The 19,247-nt window shown below is 42.7% G+C and overlaps 1 protein-coding gene across 2 annotated transcripts; it reads left to right on the plus strand.

Annotated features, from left to right (window-relative positions):
* Positions 1–826: 826 nt before the first annotated feature.
* Positions 827–18,263, plus strand: TIMM44 (translocase of inner mitochondrial membrane 44). 2 transcript variants are annotated; one of them, XM_065747431.1, is made up of 13 exons: positions 827–831; positions 1,439–1,546; positions 2,009–2,179; positions 2,775–2,855; positions 4,042–4,191; positions 4,514–4,653; positions 5,096–5,181; positions 6,645–6,737; positions 7,055–7,179; positions 8,443–8,493; positions 11,057–11,146; positions 14,063–14,173; positions 17,678–18,263. In XM_065747431.1, the coding sequence occupies exons 2-13, from the start codon at positions 1,466–1,468 to the stop codon at positions 17,795–17,797; spliced, it is 1,299 nt and encodes a 432-aa protein (XP_065603503.1). In that variant the 5' UTR covers positions 827–831; positions 1,439–1,465; the 3' UTR covers positions 17,798–18,263. The 2 variants fall into 2 exon arrangements, with proteins under 2 accessions (XP_065603503.1, XP_065603504.1); XM_065747432.1 differs by lacking the exon at positions 827–831 and having other exon boundaries at positions 1,457–1,546; positions 2,014–2,179.
* The last annotated feature ends 984 nt before the right edge of the window (positions 18,264–19,247 follow it).

A 19,247-nucleotide genomic window follows, 5' to 3' on the forward strand; every position in this document is an offset into this window, starting at 1 on the left:
GGCATACAGGAGACTTTGGACTTCCTATCTCCAGGCCTGGATGTGACTGCTTTTTGCAGAAGCACTGGGGCTGATTTTTAATTCAGTGGCAATGCTGATTTTAAAAAATAAATTATCCTGCACCTTCAGTTGTGTTAGTGCCGTTCTGAGGCCTGAACTGAAAGTGGATTTAAAAACCATGTGCTTATTTTTTTCCTAATGTGTCGAAGGCAGATGGGTCAGTAAGAGGACAAGCAGCCAATGTGCTCACTCTGTTCTGTACTTTCTTGGCTCAGAGCTGAAGATACTAAGAGTGAGAGCTACTACTTTTTTTTGTTGCTCAAAGCTATTACGTGAGCTGTAATCTATCTGAAAAGATTGGAAAGCAAGTTGGAGTGTAATGATACAGTTGCTGTTAAGCTATAGCTTATCAAACTGCTTTTGTGGTGGAAGGGCCCTTCTGTGCTCCGTTTTATGTTCTGGAATTGTACTGCCAGAATCGGAGGGGCCGGGCCTGCTGAAGGTGGGAAGAAACGCTTCAGTGTCTGCGACTGTGTGAAGGGGGGAAGCGTTCAGCGCTTTCTCCCCTCTTGAGTTTCAAGGCAGTGCAATACTGGCTTCAGCACTTTTCGGTTTCCCTTTGCTTTGTCAATCATGAGGAGGCAGCAGGAGAAGTTCCCGCCCTTTCTCCTCCCCGCGCCCGGAACGGCCGCGCTTCCGCCGCTGGAGGGGTCTCGGGCGCTCCGCGCGGATGTGACGTCACTACGTGGCGTCGATTACGTCACTGCCGCGCGCCACGCTCGGATCACACGCTCGGCTCCCAAAATGGCGGCGGCGGCGGGCAGCTGCCGGGTGAGTGCGGGCGCGGGCGCTGCGCCCGTGCAGGGCCGGGTCCGCGGGTCTCGGGTGCTCCGCGAGGCTGCAATAGGGCAGCGGGAGCCGCCGCTGGGGAGCGGGGCTAGGGGAGCCCAGATTGCCTCGGGGTGGGGCGGGGCGGGGCCGCCTCCGGCTCCTCAGCGATTCTACCGCTCGGGTTCTCGGCCCTCGGGGTTCGCTCTTCTCGTCCGCGTCCGCACCGCTGGCTTTCCGCGGCAGCACGGCCACCTGCGCTGCGCCTCATTCCTATCGGGGGGGCGGAGTCTGCTTAGTCTGTGCAGCTTTGGGACCCGGAGGCTCTGGGTTCTGTGGAGAACATCTCAGCTGTCTCAGTCTGGAAAGTGCTTTGTCCTGTCTTGGACTGCGGTTGTGAACCACTGAGAGGTTCGCTCAGTGGCAGTTGTAGCACTACTCAAACATGTTCACAAAGCTTTGTGGATGAACCCGTGGGGTTTCTCAGCAGCACTCTGAATCTGCTCCCAGACGTGACTGTCCTTTTTCAGGATGCTCACCTTCTTTTCTTGTCTCTTCAGGACTGCTGTCATCTTCTGTGCATGCTAACTTGATCTTGTTTTTGTTACAGAAGTGCCTCATTAGTGGCGTATGGCTTATGCCTAGAAGATACCTAGTTCCTGCCATTCACAGTGGTGCTGTGTACAGAACGAGTGGGCCTGTCTCAGAGATCAACCAGGTTGGCTAATGACTGAATGTTGTTCTTCAGGCTGAGCCCAGTTTCCCACTAGAGTACTGTATCTGCTGGGTGTATTCCCAAGCATTAGCAGTTTCAGGCTGAAAGTTTCACCTTTTCAAGATTCATGTGATGGATTCAAGGATTTTTGAAGAGGTTGAATCTAAGTGCTCGAGGTCAGAAGTCGTGCTCTAGTAACTCTGCTTACCAGACTGTTTCAAACTTGGTTAGTGTCAAACTGCCACTTAATGGCTACGTAGAAGTATTCCACAAGGCATCAAATGTATGTTAGATAATTGGCTGTTTTGAGGAGAATGTACTTCTTTTTCAAAATAGGGATATAATTACCAGAACATTTAGTCCCTTAGAAGTGATGTAATACTTGGCTGAACTAAATCCATCTGCTGGCTTTAATACTTGTTTAATTTCCCTTTGGGTTCTGCAACACGTAACAATTTTCTTTAGTCTAGATGTTACTCTTCAGGAGGAAGAAAAGGTTTTATATCGGGTTTTGTGGAAAACATCAAACAAGAATTAGCAAAAAACAAGGAGATGAAGGAAAGTATTAAAAAGTTCCGAGATGAAGCTAAAAAGCTAGAAGAATCTGATGCACTTCGAGAAGCAAGGAGGAAATATGTGAGTCTTTCTCATGAGTTCCTTTGACATTTTCACTGCTTATTTGCTGAACTACTTCTGTTTTTAATGTTAAATTGTAGTCTTTCTGCAAGTGAGCTATTGAGTAGTTAGCATGCCTTTTTTTATCAGAAGTTCTGCTTGGCTGGATGTACTGACTGGTACGTGGTTGCCCTAGAGTGATTTTTTTCTTGAGGAGGCTGCTTGCTGGACTTCCCAATTAAGATATGGGGACATTACATTTAATGTTCACGGTGTTTTTTTAAATACTTCTTTTGCATTCTTTGAGGACTGTTCAACAGCATTACTTGCAGTAATTAAATGCTTGTGTTGGTTACTCAGTGTTTACCCTAAGATAGATTTCAGCTAGCTGAGAATGTGTTATATTCTGATTTTTTTTCTAGTAAGAATGTATTCTTAATTTGCAAAAAGTTTTAGGAAAATATAAATCAATTAATTCTACTTAGGCACGAACGATTGGAGCTCTTTTTGCCCTAAATTAGTGTTAATTGGGTATCCCATGCTTTAAGCTATTTTTGAATGAGTATCTTCTGTCCTCTTAACTATATACAGCATGTTTTTGATTTTTTTTCTACAGAAAACTATTGAATCTCAAACAGTGAAGACCTCAGAAGTAATTAAAAAGAAACTTGAAGAAATAACTGGTACAGTTAAAGAGGTAAAATACAGCTGTGGAATCACCTTTCCTTAAGAGAGCTCATCTCTGAGGTTCTCTTTGTATTTGAATTATCATCTTTTCTTGTTTTTCTTGATGCCAGGTAGTTGCTATTTTGAAGATTGTCACTATTCAAGATGGTAAATGATAGAGCTGTTACCAAAGCTGCAGCAATTACTGTATGACGGATTTCTGAGTTGGTCATTGAGTGTTCTATAGCACAGGCCTTACCAGAGGCCTTACCAGAGTATCCAGCAACACCTTTCACATTTGGAGACTTAAGATGCTGCTTGTAGTTCTTTCATTCTTTAGCACTTATGAAAGAGGATGATTATATCTGTGCAGATTGATTTTTAAGCAATTGAGCCTCTTGTAGGGTGGGACCAAACACTGAAACTTATGCTCATCAGCTTCATCTCTTGTTACATACTGAACTCATCCAGGCAGTGGATGTACTGGAGTGGTTGCTGCACTTTAAGTTCTATCTCTTGAGTAAATTCTATGGAATTTTAATTATAGTATTTCAAATATGGGGAAAAATTAGGTGCATGTAGCACCTGTAGAAGCTGATCTGCAGTGACAGCATCTGAATTCAGGTGTTGCAAGACTGGGCTATTGGAGCAATCCCCAGTGGAGTGCAAGACCTTTTATTCATTATGGAAGTGAGACCAGCAACTTGCAGCATCCTTTTAAGCTCTTACATGCTAGATCCTGGCTCTTTATACACAGCCTAAATGATGCATATGAATATGTAAGATTGAGAAACAAGTTTGCTATATCTACAGGAAGATCTGAATAGTAGAGAGCTATCTCATCCTCTACTATCTCTTCTCTTAAGAAATAGTAAATGATTGTTAAAGGAAGGTACTGGAATATGTTAACTCTGGCATCAATGGTCCTTCTCTTTGAGGTCAGGAAAAGTAGTTTCTGTATGTATGAGTAGCAGCTATTACAGATGTATATGTTACTGTCAGCAGTCAGAATTGTTCTGCACAGAGGTATTGGCTGAATTCCAGCGTTAAGCCACTGTGTCTCAGTAAATCTCTCCTATGACATATAAACTGTGTTCATCTTGGGATTGGTTAGCCCTATTGCATGTGTTTTAGATCTTTAGCATTCTTAAGAAAGATTGTAGAAAATGGGTTTTCACCTGTGTTTTTGTGGCTTTTTCTTCTCTGTTTAATTCCAGAGTTTGGATGAAGTAAGTAAGAGTGATATTGGCCGGAAGATAAAAGAAGGTGTGGAAGAAGCAGCAAAAACAGCAAAGCAGTCAGCAGAGTCAGTGACAAAAGGAGGAGAGAAATTAGGCAAGACAGCAGCCTTCAAAGTTATTTCTCAGGTACAGACATAAGTCCCACACCTCTCTGGGACCTATGGCTGCAGACAGAGATCATCTGAACTTGTGCTGAATATAAAATTAGATACTGTACTGATATAACTTCAGTACAACCACCAGCTTACTGTCCCAGATATAACTTGTTATGTAGAAGGCCTTGCTGTCTTTGTGCATGTCTATAAGCAAAGAAGCATTTGCTGAGTAAGAGAGTTGAGAATAATACGTGCTCTTATCTTTTTTTTTTTCTTCAACAGAAGCAATTTTAATTTTGATAGGAAAGATGAAGGAATGGCAAATCAACCTAATAGAATTGCTTTCCTTTCAGGGAGTAGAAACTGTCAAGAAGGAAATAGATGAAAGTGTTTTGGGGCAGAGTGGTCCTTACAAACGTCCAGAGCGTCTACGGAAAAGAACAGAATTCTCAGGCGAGAGGGTTAAAGAAGAGCGAATATTTGAAGCTAACGAGTATGTATTTTATGTAATTTCAGGCAGATCTTGATCAGATTATCCACATAAATGTTTTAAAATCACAAGATCAGATAAAAATCCAAGTGCTGAATTCACAAGTGGAGCAGGTAGATCTGAGAGCAATGTTCTGCTGTAAGTTTAAGACATTGAATTTTCTGATAGTGAAGCTGGCCATTTAAAAATGTAGAATATGTACATAGTGTTCTAAGTGACTTGCATGTGTTTCATTTTTCTCAATTTGAATATCTTGCTATTGAGTTGTATTTGGCAGGACCAAGTCTGTTTTCAGTGCCTTGCCTCCACGAAATCATGTATTTTTTATATCGTGTATCAGTCTCAGTGCTACTGCATGCTTCAGTGATATCAGAATGTCCATCTGTTTATTCTCTCTCACCTCTAAGTTACTTGCTCACAAGTTTGTGTCTTTTGTACTTCCTAGGGAGGCGATGGGCATGGTGCTACACAAGGACTCAAGGTGGTATCAGCAATGGAAGGATTTCAAGGACAACAATGTGGTCTTCAATAGTATGTGTACCAGAGACAAAGTAGTAGCATTTTATTTTCTCTGATTGTATTCTTGCTGTGGGATCTGATACCATTTGTGCAACTAGTCCCAGCAGAATTCTAAACACAGCATTGTTACTGTTATAGCTATTGCTGTGAAGTGATGTGAATGGGAAGTATGCATAGTTGACAAGACTGCAGCTTTTCTAAGTTGATATCTTGCAATGGGGCATTGCCTTTGGTCAGTCTGACTCACTGTAAGTACCAAAACTTGCTTTCACAATTGCTTGAAGAACTCTAGCTCCACCTTTGAGCTATGAGGAGACCAGGACAGACGTAAGTGCATGTATGGGTATAGGTATAGGGTATAGGTCAGGCAGGTCTGCTCCTGTCCTTGAGCTTATGGCAAGGAAAAGTCTTGTTGTCAGTGAGCTGATTTCTGTTGTCATCTGCTCGGGAGTCTGGAATGAGTGTGACCTTGCATCATTTCTTTGCATTAAAAAAAGAAATGAAAAATTGTAAAAATACTCAATATCTGTACTGCTGTGAGCAGAGACTTTTGATGGTTGTCTAGATACTTATACTTGGGTGTGAAAAAGCCTGAGACCAGGATCCTTTGACAAATGAAAGTAATTGCTTCAGGGCAAATTACGTGTTAAGGAATGAAGTGCTATAAAACTGAAGCATATAATTATCTTTGGACTGTATTTCTTCCCAGTTCCTTGGGAGGTGTTCAGGAGTGGGTTTTTACCTCCCTTCTGTTCGTTTGTCCAAGGAGATATTCATAGCTGTCTTTACATATTGCACTCTCAAGTTCTGTGCCATCTGCATGAGCTGTTGGTGTATTCTGTCATTTTTGTGCATGTTTCTGTGGTGTAGCGATTCAGACAACATTGCAGATGTGGCTGCACTGAGCTGTACAATTTATGTTCTCCTGTTGTGTATCCTGTGTACCAAGAACACTGCAGGTTGTTTTTGTTTTTTGGACTGGTTTGTAGCATAAGCTTCAAGATTCCAGTTGTTATTAATTGACATGGTGGGAAGAAGGTGCTTTGTACAGCAACTGTTATCTTGCAACTATCTTCTGTGGTTTTGATCTATCTAATTATGTCCAGAGAATGGACATGGAGCTGCTCCCTGGGGCAGAGGGCACAGCCCCAAGCTGCCAGAGTTCAGGGAGTGTTGGGACACCACCCTCAGCCAAAGGTTTTGGGTGGTGCTGTGTAGGGCCAGGAACTGGACTCGAGGGTCCCTTCCAACTGAGTTCTTGTGAAAGGAGTCAATCCCATAGTTAATGACAACTATAAAGAGATGAGAATGTTGCATGAAGGTGAGGAGAAAGCTAGCTTTTGAAACTGAAACTTGTTAATCAAGAAAGAGATTTAAAAGAGAACTAGCAGGTTTAGTCTGCATCCCATTGCTTGTTCTTCCTTCTACAGGAACTCAGTGGAAGGACTCTATGCTAACATCTTTTCTTTTTTCAGGGTTCTTTGAAATGAAAATGAAATATGATGAAAGTGATAACGCATTCATTCGAGCTTCCAGAGCTGTCACAGACAAAGTCACTGACTTGATAGGTAATGTTTCATCATTGCTGTGAAACTGCAAGTCTAGCCTTCTGCCTCTGTTGCTGTTAGTGATGTCCTGCATGTGATACTAACCTCTGGAAAAGAGTTGCAAGCTTTTTAATATTTTGTATGGGTTGTTATTCAGAGTCATTCAGTGTAGCACCTTCTGTTGGCAGTGTGTTGGCAAATGCTTGTGTGGGGTAAATCTCACGTTAACTTAGTCTGTTTCAAGGTGACTCTTCCTTCCCTCTTTTATAGACCCATCTTTTCTCTTGTTTTCTGGCAACAGCTGTCATTCTGCTAGTCATGTTGAATTGTTTTATCAGGTGGATTGTTCTCAAAGACAGAAATGTCAGAGGTTTTGACAGAGATTCTGAAAGTGGATCCATCCTTTGACAAAGATCGTTTCTTAAAGCAATGTGAGCGAGATATAATTCCCAATGTCTTGGAGGTAAGGTGGGGACAGAATGGGATACATTCGTTTTATTTTTTTTTCTCCTTTACTATGGAAGATTGTATGGAAGATTTTTCTTTGTTTTCTAATTATAAAAGTTAAGAGCTGGGGCTGTATTTGCTTCTGCAGCGCCCAGATTTGCACAGCACCCTTCGTAAAATAGACTTATAGACTTATAGACCTTAGACGTAAAATAGATTGCAGAATCACAGAATGGCACTGGTTGGATTTTGCCCTTTAGTTGAAAACCATATTTCATCATTTAATAGACAAGCAAAAATTCTTTTGGCCTGGAAGATAGCTGGCCTCCTTCTTCCATGAGAAACAGCATGGGCATCAGTGGGATCAGAGTGACCTAGGTGAACAGACAGTTCTGAGCTGATATCAGCTATTGGTGATTGGGAGTGGGTGCACGTACACTACTAATTCTAAATGATTGTGAGTGATCTGTAGCTACCTGCTAAAAAAAACAATTCCTGACCTGTGGTTCAGGGAGGCTGTTTCTGGCACCAGTCAAGGAAGTGTCTGGAACAATGTTTTTAAAGACTGTGGTATAAATAAACTCGTGTTATACTACAAAGTGTCTACCTAAAAGATGTAGCTGCAGATGTGTATAGTTCTCTGGCTGTCACAGATGTCAGAAAACACAGCAAAAGGAGGAAATTCAAAGTGGTTCCAACAGAAATTGTTTGGAGAGATTTGTATGAGATTGGCAATGCTGGGGCTTGAAGGGAAAAGAATGTTAAATGAAAGCAAATTTTTTGTTCATCTTGAAGCCCAATGATACTGGAAGATTGCATGTCAAACTGGTGCATGCCAAACACGTAGAACTACTTTTGATACTCTGGTTGTGAGGTAGGATGAATTGAAAAAAAGCAGCAAGAGCAATATTTAGATATACAAATCAGAGTGATGTGTGACCAACTGGTGTGTGTATCAGAGGTATGGCTGGAACTGTAATGTCTGTAGTGACATAAGACTTCCCAGGATTTCTGAGTAGTGCATATTCTGGCAATGGTTTAGGATAGCTTATGTCTTAATTACCTGAAGATGTATGTACATCTGCCTTAGTATGTGTTTACAGAAGGTCTTATTGCTGCTCCTCTTAATTCTTCTTGCTCCTTTCCTACTTCAGGTTTTCACAAGATGTAGGATTTAAAGCAGTTTGCTGCTGAAAGTGCAGATACTTCAGTTATCTGATGTAGCATGTATTTCTACATGCTTATGTTTTATTGATTTTTTTTTTTGTTTCTGTCTTAGGCTATGATGTCTGGAGAGCTTGATATCCTCAAAGATTGGTGCTATGAGGCAGTAAGTAGAGTACTGTCAGTACTAAAAATGTCTAAAAAGGTTAAGATTCTCACTTCTAAGTGAATGTGCTGTGCTTTCTTTGTTTGCAAGCTTTGTGGCCACTGTGGCTGTGATGTTGCTTACCTGCTTTGCCTCTCTGCTCCTCCCCCATTAAACATGTTCATACATAAAACACTAATGCAATCAAGTATGCACCGTGGACTTCTGGAGCAGAATGGGCGTGAGAGGAATACTGTTTAGAGAGAGATAACCAAGAGCTACTGCTAAACTAGACTAACTAGCTCCAGTTCTTCAAAGCCCTTCTTGATTCAGTTGGACTTCAGTGGAGCCTGAGGGTTTGTGCACTGTTCTATACTGGTGATGACCTCAGAGTGAGTTAGGCCGTGGAATTCAGAAGTCTCCAGGATGAGTCTTTCAAGATCTCAGACAGTTTGATTTTGTGGAGTTTAATCAAATTATTGGATAGCCTCAGAGAATGTAGTGCTTCTGCAGCACCAATTCACATGCTTCCAGTTTTGTTTAACATGTGTTCAGTATTGCTACAACTGCCTGATTTTCTTGGAACTGTTTGACACACTGAGCTGTTTTTGGGAGGCTTTGTGCAAAACCAAGTGAACACACAAATCCCTCTTAACTTACATCAGCTTTTAAGGAGCCCCTGGAGCCTGAAGCTATGGAGGAATAACAGGAAAGACAGTGGCTCTCTGTAATCAGCTGTGTTCTAGCACACCTGGGTGTGAAGAAACTACAGCAATGACTGAGTTTGTTGGCTGTGTCTGTCCTGTATTCCTCTGTATCTTGGAAAACAGAATGGTTTGGGTTGAAAGGCACCTCTGGAACTCATCTGTTCCGATCTGCTGCTCAAGTAGAGGACTCCTAGAGGTTGCCCAGGGCCATATCCAGATGGCTTTTGAACATCTCTGAGGTTGGTCATCCCACCTTGGTGCTCCCTCACCTGCCCCATGAAGAAGTGCCTCCTGTTGTTTAAATGGATCCTTTTGGTTCCAGTTTGTGCCTTTTGTCCTGGCACTGGTCAGAATCCTGATACGGGCTGAAAAGGTGCAGAGACATTTGAGCTGATCCTAAAAGGTGATAATTTTCTTCTTGCAGTCAGGTTGTCCCTGGAACTGCTTACAAGCAAATGGCCACTGTGGTATCCCAGCAATCATGGCAAGCTCAAGTTTTTCTGAAATTGCAGCATAAATAACGTGCAGCCTGGATATCTGACTGCAAAAATTTATTAGTGAGATAGGGAATTTACTTTTCTGCTGGTGTAGGTTTTCATCATTGGATGCACTTCTTGGAGCAATGAGTATGAATTGGTTATCATTCAGTAATCATGTTATTGTCCTTATAACTTCACGAAAGCAGGTCTTTACCTGACAATAGCATTTTAACATGAAAGTGCATTTGTTCTCCTTTCTCTGTTCCAAAATAATTCTGCTATTTTCAATGCTTCTTTAAAATCAAGAATGTAACTCCTTCCCAGTCACAGCCACCACCAGGGGGCTGCAAGTTCACGCACTGGAAAAGAGTCTTCTGTATTTAAATTTTTTGAGATAAAGTTATTAACATTTTTATAGCCATATTGCACAATACAAGAGTAAGATATTAAAGAATTCCCCTTATTTTCAGACCACCTTAATGTTTCAAGCCACCTTTGAGGTCATACCATAGAATTCCTTTCAGATTTCCAGTGGGAAGTAATAGATTTACTGTGGCCTATAAAACATACAAACCCTTCTAGTGGTATGTGGAAATTAAGCTCATAAGACTCATCCATAAAAACAGACCAGGGAGTAAATAAGAGTTCCAAAGTGAGAATCCAGAAGACTCTTGGAACAGAACCATGCTGAAAATGTTAGCTTTGTGATACTGGTCATTAACATGCTCGAGTACGAAGCAGTAAGGCAAGTAAGCCAGCAGAGCTGCCTGTGCCTGCTGTCCCCAGAATCCCTTTCTATTATTCCTGCTTTACTCTAGTGACTTTCTCAGTAGATTTCTGTCAGGTATTTACACCTGAATGCTTGCGGTGAAGGTTAGAAGATCAGTGTTGGGGCTCCTGGCAGGGACTCCTCCTGTTTGCTTGGTAGCTGCCAAGAATGCTGTGCTAATGCTGAAATTCAAATTCCAACAACAGTTCTTGATGCATAAATAATGAAGCATATGTGCCTAAAAGCAGCCAGGAAGTACTGCTGTGCCCGCAGTGTCTGACTGGGCACAAGGAAAACAGCTTCCTACCCAAACTGTTTCTCCCTGTCTGCTGTCAAATCAGAGCTGCACGTGCCTTGGCTATCAGGTGCCCTCCATTTGCTTATTCTCATAAATGATGGATCTCTTGTTCTGTCCAGGGGAGATGGGATTCTTAGGAAGAATTGGGTTGTGTGAGGCCCAGAGCATTTGATGTAGTTGTGGGGTATATTGCAAGACGTACGTGTTCAGCATGTTTGCAGAAAAAGACTTTTATTCTCATATTTTCTGGTGGTTCTCTCTAAGCAGAAAATTCCTTTTTCTTTGACAGAGCAAGTTAAAACATGTAACACAAGTTTGTTGCTTCATTTAGACTTACAGTCAGCTTGCTCATCCAATCCAGCAAGCCAAAGCCATGGGTCTCCAGTTCCACTCCAGGATTCTTGACGTAGACAACATTGATGTGAGTGTCCTTTTCAGTATTTTACCTTGGGGGTGAATTAGAAGCTCATGATTTCAGGGGTTTTCTTCTTTGCTCTGACTGTTTCACCTCATGCTGTTCTATTTACCGTGTTTGCTAAGGGAGGAACGGATCATTGTTGCAGAAAGAGAAATGTGGAACAGATTTGGGGGAGTAATTTGCTATTAGGTGATCAAGCCTAAGTTACAGCATTGTGGTTTGCCTTGTCCTCAGTGCCAGTGCACCTTGGTCTAAACCACCTGCAAAAACTGAGAAAGGCAAGTGCTTTCCACAGAGGTCTTTGTTGATGCTTTTTTGGGGTAGTAACATACGGTGCTTACACAACTCATGGTTGTGCAGTACAGGAGCAGTTATCAGAGGCCTAAGGGCTGCTCTGAATGGTTGTATGACACTGCTGCCTTAAGAGCTGTGTTGGCAGCTGAGCACTCTGGCTAATGTCAGCACAGTCATTATGCTCTCTGTATTCCTCTTTACTCAGGAGTCTGAAGTGTTACTGTTGTACTTAGCAGTAAGTCTGCTGTACTGCCTTCATTTAATTAGATCTTTGGTGTTATCTGTACTTCAGGTTTCTTTATTTTGTTCAATGACAAAGGTGTCTCAAAAAGAAATGCCTACTTTTTATTAGATCTCTATATCCTATAACGATTTCTGCCTCAAAGGATGGGTGTAAGTGGAGGAGGGGCTGTTGCACACTCCCCCATGGAAACACACACAGAAGCTCCAGAAATATCTGAGGAGATGCCCTACAACAAAAGATTGAAGAGTTTGCCTTCTGTAGCCCTGCAAAAGAGCAGTGGGAGCTGACTTGTTTGATGATTGCACAGGGAGCAAGGCAATCATCAACCCATTAAGACAGCTTCTAGGCTTCTTATTACCTCTCATCCATCTAGGCTCAGAGGAAGTCATGCCTCTTTGGCCACTCTAGGCATTATCTACAAGCATGTGCCAAATGAGAAGGAAAAATTCTGTGGCGTTCTCCTGAATACTCAGCAATAAATAACAAGTTCTAACAAAAGCAAAGCTTTGGGAGTAATAAATGTGATGACCTTTTCCCTAAATATCTTATTTAAATATGAAGTTTTTCCTCTGTTATTAGAGTCTAGGTGTTTTGGTTTCCTTGTAAACTGAATGACTTTTTTGGTGTAAGTAGGTAGGGTAGGTGCTGATTAGTATAGAACTCTGCACTGATTCTGAGTGGTGTCTGGAAAGATATTTTGTTATTAACTTGTCTTGGATGTCTATTTTTGCATTAAGTTTCCCAAGTAAATTACATTATCCTAGCTGAAAAATAACTGACATAGGATGTATTCAGTGCAATTCATATTACACTCTCTGTGTTGCAAGAAAGGGGCATAAAAGGGTGATGATTGCTTAAATTTTTCGATGCATTTCCCTAGAAAAAGTTTATTTGGGTATTGTGATGAGGGATCACATCTGGAAAAATTGTTCACCGAGTCTGAAAATCAACACGTGAATGTTTTAAAGGAGTGCACGTTCTGCAAAGTTTTGAAGCACTGAAATTAAAATTAAGTCTTTAAAATGTCAGTGTATGAACTCACATTCCATGCTTAAGGACTTTAATTTTATGTGCTTGGCTGGAAGGCATTACCATAGGGTGTCTTGGGTTGGAAAGGGGCCTTAAAGATCATCTAATTCTAACTCCCCTGCTGTGGGCTGGCCGCCAGATTCAACTGCCCAGGGCACCATCTGTGGTCTTGGGCACTTCCAGGGATGGGTTATCCACATTTATTTGAGCAACCTCACCTGCCTCACTGCTCTATGAGTAGAGTTTATTCCTAATATTGAATCTAAATCTCTCCTTTTGTAGTTCAAAGCCATTCCCCTTTGTCCTGTCACTATCAGATTATGTAAAAGGTCAGTGTCTCTCTTACTTGTAAGCTCCCCACAAGTACTGGAAGGCTGCAGTCAAGTCTCCCCGGAGCCTTCCCTTCTCCAGGGTGAGCACCCCCAGCTCCTTCAGCCTGTTCCTATAGCAGAGGTGCTCCAGCCCTCTGAGCGACTTTGTGGCCTCCTCTGACTCCACTCCAACATCCTTCTTGTGCTGGAGCCTGCATGCAGCATTGCAAGTGGGGTTTCATAAAGGCAGAGCAGAGGCAGTCCCATCCCTACCCTTTGCCACCCCTCTTTTGATGCAGTCCAGAATACTGCTTGCCCTTCCAGGCTGCAGGCATGCACTGCTGGCTCAAGTTTGGCTTCTCATCTACATGGACCCTCAGCACTGCTCTCAGTGAGTTCTTCTCCCCTTCTCTATGCCCATCTGGGGTTGCCCTGACCCAGGTGCAGAACCTTGCACTTGGCATTGTTGAATCTCATTAAATTCACATGATCTCACTGTCAAGGTTTCCCATGTCCCTCTAGATGCCATCCCTTCCTTCTGTTGTATCATCAACACCACTCAGCTTGGTGTTATCAGCAGACTTGCTAAGGATGCACTCAATCTTTGTCATTGCTAAAGATGTTGAAGAGCACTGATCCGAAGATGGATCCCAGGAGGACACCACCTGTGACTGTCCTCCACCTGGGCATAGAGCTGTTGACAACAACAGTTATGACTTTACAACCAGTGCTTTATCCACTAAATAGGACAGCCTTGAAATCCATGTCTCTCCAACTTTAGAGATAAGGATGTGGTGGGGGACCGTGTCAAAGGCCTTGCACGAGTCCAGGTGGATGACATCAGTTGCCTTCCCTTTGTCTAAAGTTGTTGCTCCATCATAGAAGGCCACAATATGGGTCAGGCATCATCTGCCCTAGGTGAGACTAGGTTTGGTGCTGGGAGACAGTGTGATTGTTTAGCTGTGTAGTTGTGCTAAATACTTGATATTTTTATGTTCATCTGCAAAAGTTTTCTTTAATTAGAATTTTCTTTAATTACAGCTGGCCATGGGAAAAATGATGGAGCAGGGACCAGTATTAATTATCACTTTTCAAGCTCAGATCGTGATGGTAATTAAGAACCAGAAAGGGGAAGTGGTGGAAGGTGACCCGGTAAGTGACACTCACCAGCTGAACATGGCTGCCCTAGGGCCCTCACTAGCCATCTCAGTTATGTATTGAGTTTGCAGCAGCTTCCTATAGTGATGTGTGGTGTATTTCAGTTTTGCTTATTCACACACATTATAATTCACTCACATTGTGTGCCTCTAAAGGCATTAGTAAGAATTTTTGACAACTTTTCTCTGATATTGTTGTTAAGATCACCATCTCCACTAGAATATTAAATGGTCAGTGGTCGTGATGCGATCTGTTGTTGTTGTTTAGAATGCTCATGTGCTTGACAGTGAAACCAAACACCGTGCTATTTTATGAATTCTGTTGTAATGGTGGTCCCCACACCATAGACAGGAAAGCTGGGCCATGTAGGCTTGCAGTGTGTCTTGCAGATCTCCAGATGACAAAGAGCTAGAGTATGAAGCAGCTGACTTCAGCACAAGTGGATGAGAAAATGGGTAGAGTAATTAACCTTTTGTACCAGAATAAATTAAATAGTGCCTTTGTTTTGCATGCTCTCTGCACCTGGGAAGAGCAGACAAGCTCTGTTTTGCAAGTGGTGCAGTTGAAATGTCTCCACTGAAGTTAGCATACACATCTGAGTTATCAGCTTGCTTTTGTGCTTTACAGTCATGATTCTGGTTTTTTGGATCAGAGCTGGCTCTCTATAGAGAATTATAGAAGCAAGCATAGGCATATTGCAGCTGCCCACATAGAGAAATGGTAGTAAAGTAATTCAGTCAGTTCAGTGAAATCATCTGGGTATTTACAGGTGAAAATAGCTGGCTGTATAAATCAACCACTTTTGCCCTCAGTGAAGTCGCTGTCATGTAGTTAGGTGAAGTACTGAGATTCTGTTTGCTAGGCCATTAGAAATACTGGACTAAAATTAAAATACTCCTGGCAGTGGTGGACAAATGAGAAAATGTATGAAAATCTGGAGGGAGTGAGAAAGCTGTGGCAGTTGGAATCGTCCTTGCAGGCTGCCCTGCTTGTATTTCCCTGCAGTCATATCATAGACCTGGTGATGTGTGTGTATTAAAGTGCTGAGAGAGGATGGTAACTGTTAGAAACCTCATAAAACTCATTAATTGTGCTCCTTATGTTTTCTTTGATCAGTGTTAGCTTCTTCAGGTGGGCAGCCTAGTTACAGCTCAGTTCTATGAGACTTGGTGCTTGTTGCTGTAGGTTCCCCTCAATCAGATGTGCTTTGTAGAGAAGGCTGCAATAACTTGAATTTAAATTGGCTGGCAGGTGATGTGCTGGCTGTGAAATCCCGTTCATTTCTATGCACTATTTATCCCTGTCACTCTTGAAGTGCTACAACCCATTAGCTGAACATTATTTTGTGTGAGGAGAATCTACAAACATCTGGAAGGGATGCAGAGTTTTAGATAATCTTAAATTCACAGTGAGGAGAGGAACTGGAGTTAGGAATGCCAGCAGCCCTTTCTCTTCCAGTTGCTGTTGTGCCTGGCCAGCAAATTCCTGGTCTGCAGAGTGGTTGTGTGTGTGGTCCATTCCTCCGGCACTCTCCAGGACACAATTGAACTGTTCTGCTGTGGATTAAATACAGAATCCCCCCAAGCCTGTTATTTTTTTCCTCCCTCTTCCTTTCCTAAAGGGCAATTAAAGAACAGAGCACAAAGATGCCTGGCAGTCAGGCTGGAATTAGTGAAACCATTTCTTAGGAAACTGGGAGCGTCACTGAAACCAACTGGAAGCAGGAACTGTTGTTTTCAGCTCTTGCCTCTCTACATTGGCACAAAGTGATTTATAGTGCTGCAAGCCTCTGTTTGCTGAAGCTGTTCCGTGTCCATTTGTGCTAAGTACTTTCCTCTTCTGTTTGTCTAATGGGAACCTCTGACAGAGAAATTGAACAAAGATACAAAGGGTTGTGAAGTGTGATGTGGGGGTAGAACAGAAGGAAATGGTGTGCTTTGGCAGCACTTCTTTTGAATGAAGGTGGAGAATTTGAACTGGGAAAGTTAGAAGTGTATTATTAATGCAGTTGGAATTGGACAGATTCATGAAATGTTGGGTATTCTGCAATTCTGGGTGAGTCTGAGTCCCAGAAAAAACTCTAACCCTTCCTTACCAAGTTGTGTAGTACCCAACACAAGTTCTGTTTCTTTCACTTTGGTGCATCACGTATTGACTGTGTTCAAGGGTAGCAGTCTTTATGCATTGGCAGGATTGTATTCCTTCAGGATTTTTTATGAGGAAAAGGAGGTGAATAACTTAGAAAACTAAACTAAAAAACAGAAATAGAAGGGTAGTATGAAAATCAGATTGATGTGTGGTCTTTGGAAGTACACTAACCTGCCATAGCCCAAAATCATTTTGTGAACAAGCAAAATTTCTGTTGTTTTTCTTTGCTTGTCCCCTCTGCTCTTCCTTCTTATGCACCTCCATCATATGTACTGCTTACATTTCCATACTTCTAACACTTCTAAGCATAGCTGAAGCAAGTGAAGCTGCTGAAACACTGAACAAGAGGAAAACAGCTTTTAATGTAAGGTGTTTCTAATGCCTGCTGTAATGCAGAAACTTCTCATCACATTTATGTACCCACATTGCTGCCTTTAAAGATGGGCACATTCAATCAAAAATGTCATAGTTCAGCTCACAGTGGGGAGGCAGCAATACTTAGTTTTGTGGAGGGAACACTTACCTCTTGGTGGCTGCTGTTGTGCTCCTTGAGCTTCTCCTCTACCACAAATGTTGTTGAATCCACTCAAGCATGAATTCCTTGAAATGAGCCAGGCAGGCGTGGTGGTTTGTTTTTTAGGTTGTTGGTTGTTTTTTTTTTTTGTATTGTGTTTGTATTTGTTTGTGTGTGTATGTTTTATTATCTATTTTTAAGGATTTGTTTTTTGTTCTTTGTTTTTTTTTCCTGAAAACGAGTTGATAAAATCAAGCACTTGTATCCAGCGATGAGAGGGTTTAAGCATAACTTTTCTCTTTGCTGGCTGGTGATGTACCTGACTTCCATGTGGATCTCCAAGGTTGGAAAAGTACTCTGTGATCATCCAGTCCAACCATCCACCTACCACCAATGTTCCCCACTGAACCGTGTCCCTCAGTACTACATCTGCAGGGCTGTAGCTGTGGGGAAGAGCCTTCAGCTTGATTGAATGTTACAGACAGCAGTAGAGCCTGGCAGTCAAAGCAGTTTGAAACCAGAAATTTATATTTAACACTAAGTCAGGTATGATTGAAGTTGGCAGGATGTTGGTTAATATTTGTCACACACAGGTATTAGGAAATCCTAATTCTGCTTTCAGAGATAAAAAGTTTATGGGTTCCTGATTCTGATAAATTTCTAACCATAATTTGGGAATTGTTACTGAAGCTAACTTATTTGGGATTTGGGGGCTTAGAACCTAGAGAGAAAGATCACAGCATTCTGTGGAGAGAACATGGAGCATCTCCACAGCCAGCACTGAGCTAGGAGATCTGTGACTGTGATGCAAGCTCTAACAAGGGTTTTCCTTCCAGGACAAGGTTCTGCGGATGCTGTACGTGTGGGCACTTTGCAGAGACCAGGATGAGCTCAACCCCTATGCTGCGTGGAGGCTATTGGACATTTCCTCATCAAGCTCCGAGCAAGTTCTCTGAGACAAATTACATCTGAGAGCTTTCTGTCCCTCTCTCAAAGCAACGCCATTTCTGAACTTGCACCAGTTTGCTGCATGATGTGCTGTGGGGGAGGGGGGCTGGAGTAGTTCTCTTTCAGAAGGTTGGGCTGTTAGGTGTGCCATCATTATACCGGTCCCATTAAGAACTGGGTGAGTCTGATGTACCTGCCTTACGCTTTGCTGTGTAGCGATTTGCACTGTGAGGGTGTATGGTAGATTGTAACTCAAATGGTCTAAGACACTCGCAGCTGCTGTTGGCTCCTGTTTAAATGGTGGGTGAAGGAGGATGTTTGGGCCCCTGTACATTGGCCATTGCTTCCTGTGATGGGCAGAGGTGGATGCTGATGAACAGCACAGTGAGGTGTGACAGGTGCAGTTCCAGTCCTCTGTCATCCTGAGATGGCCTTAAATCATCTCTGAGAAAAGTGTAGAGGTGTTCTTAAAGGCACATTGAAGCCTTCTGTTGCTGCAGTGTCTTCACCAAACCAAATACAATCATGTCTTTGCACACTGACTGTTGGAGTGGAACTGAGTGGGAATGGAGCATCATCAGAAATATATGTCAATATACGTCCACAGCATTGCAGGGAGAATGCTGTTGTTTCTGGTGTTTCTATTCTGTTGTACTGTACTGCTAAATGGTGCACAGCTGCATTTCTCTGTGTGCTGAGCTGGTAACGTGGAGGAGACTGACTGCAGGGAACTGGGCAGAGCACAGAGATGACAACCAGGAACGAGGTTGGACCAAACAGCAAAGAATTAGTAAACTGCAATAACAAACAAGCAGAATGTCTTCTCTTGTAACTCAGTTAGTTACTATGTGAGATGAGAAAAGAGGGCTTGTCCCACTTCTGTGCTGCATAAGATGCATTACAAGCACAGCTCTCTTTGGCAGGTGGATCTGTGCTTCAGAGGGACAGCACACCTGTCCTGGAGGTCGGGTAGCAGGGGGAAGACAAGGGAAGGCAAGCTGCTGGTGAGTGTTGAAGGTCTCTTGGTTCTGAGCTTCTGCTGGAGGCTCAGTTGGGAAGCTGAGCTGGGGGCCAGTTCTTCAGCTGCCTTCTCTTAGTGGAAGGTGGCATTGAGAGGAAAACAAAATGGATGTGGAACAGGAAATCAAAGGTCTGATCTGCTGCTGTGCCCTGTGTGCAAAACAGGGTGTTGCAGGACAGCACTCCCTTGACATGGTTATTAAAGAAGATAGTTGCCAGTTGTTCCTTTTCTTGTGATTGTCAAGGTCAGTCCGTTGGAAAGTGAATGGGATTATAGCACAAACCTTGAATGATACTTTCAACTTCTGTAGCAACTCTCTTAGAGTGAGAGGTGATGCGTGCAGCAAGTTCAGTAGCACAGTGCCCTCTCCCACTGCCCATGCCCAAACCTGCTGCCTGGCTGGCTCCTGCACCCAGAGGAAGCTGTGAAGTCCCAGT

The sequence above is a fragment of the Cyrtonyx montezumae genome, unplaced genomic scaffold (genome assembly GCF_038088225.1).
Source record: "Cyrtonyx montezumae isolate F1298 unplaced genomic scaffold, pur_monq_1.0 scaffold_44, whole genome shotgun sequence".
NCBI lineage: Eukaryota > Metazoa > Chordata > Aves > Galliformes > Odontophoridae > Cyrtonyx > Cyrtonyx montezumae.

Excerpts from the sequence above, each read along its gene's own strand:
- TIMM44 (XM_065747431.1), top strand. The coding sequence starts at position 1,466 with ATGCCTAGAAGATACCTAGTTCCTGCCATTCACAGTGGTGCTGTGTAC. Across the intron at positions 5,182-6,644 it reads CAACAATGTGGTCTTCAATA|GGTTCTTTGAAATGAAAATG; the intron begins GTATGTGTACCA and ends TTCTTTTTTCAG. Across the intron at positions 7,180-8,442 it reads TAATTCCCAATGTCTTGGAG|GCTATGATGTCTGGAGAGCT; the intron begins GTAAGGTGGGGA and ends TTTCTGTCTTAG.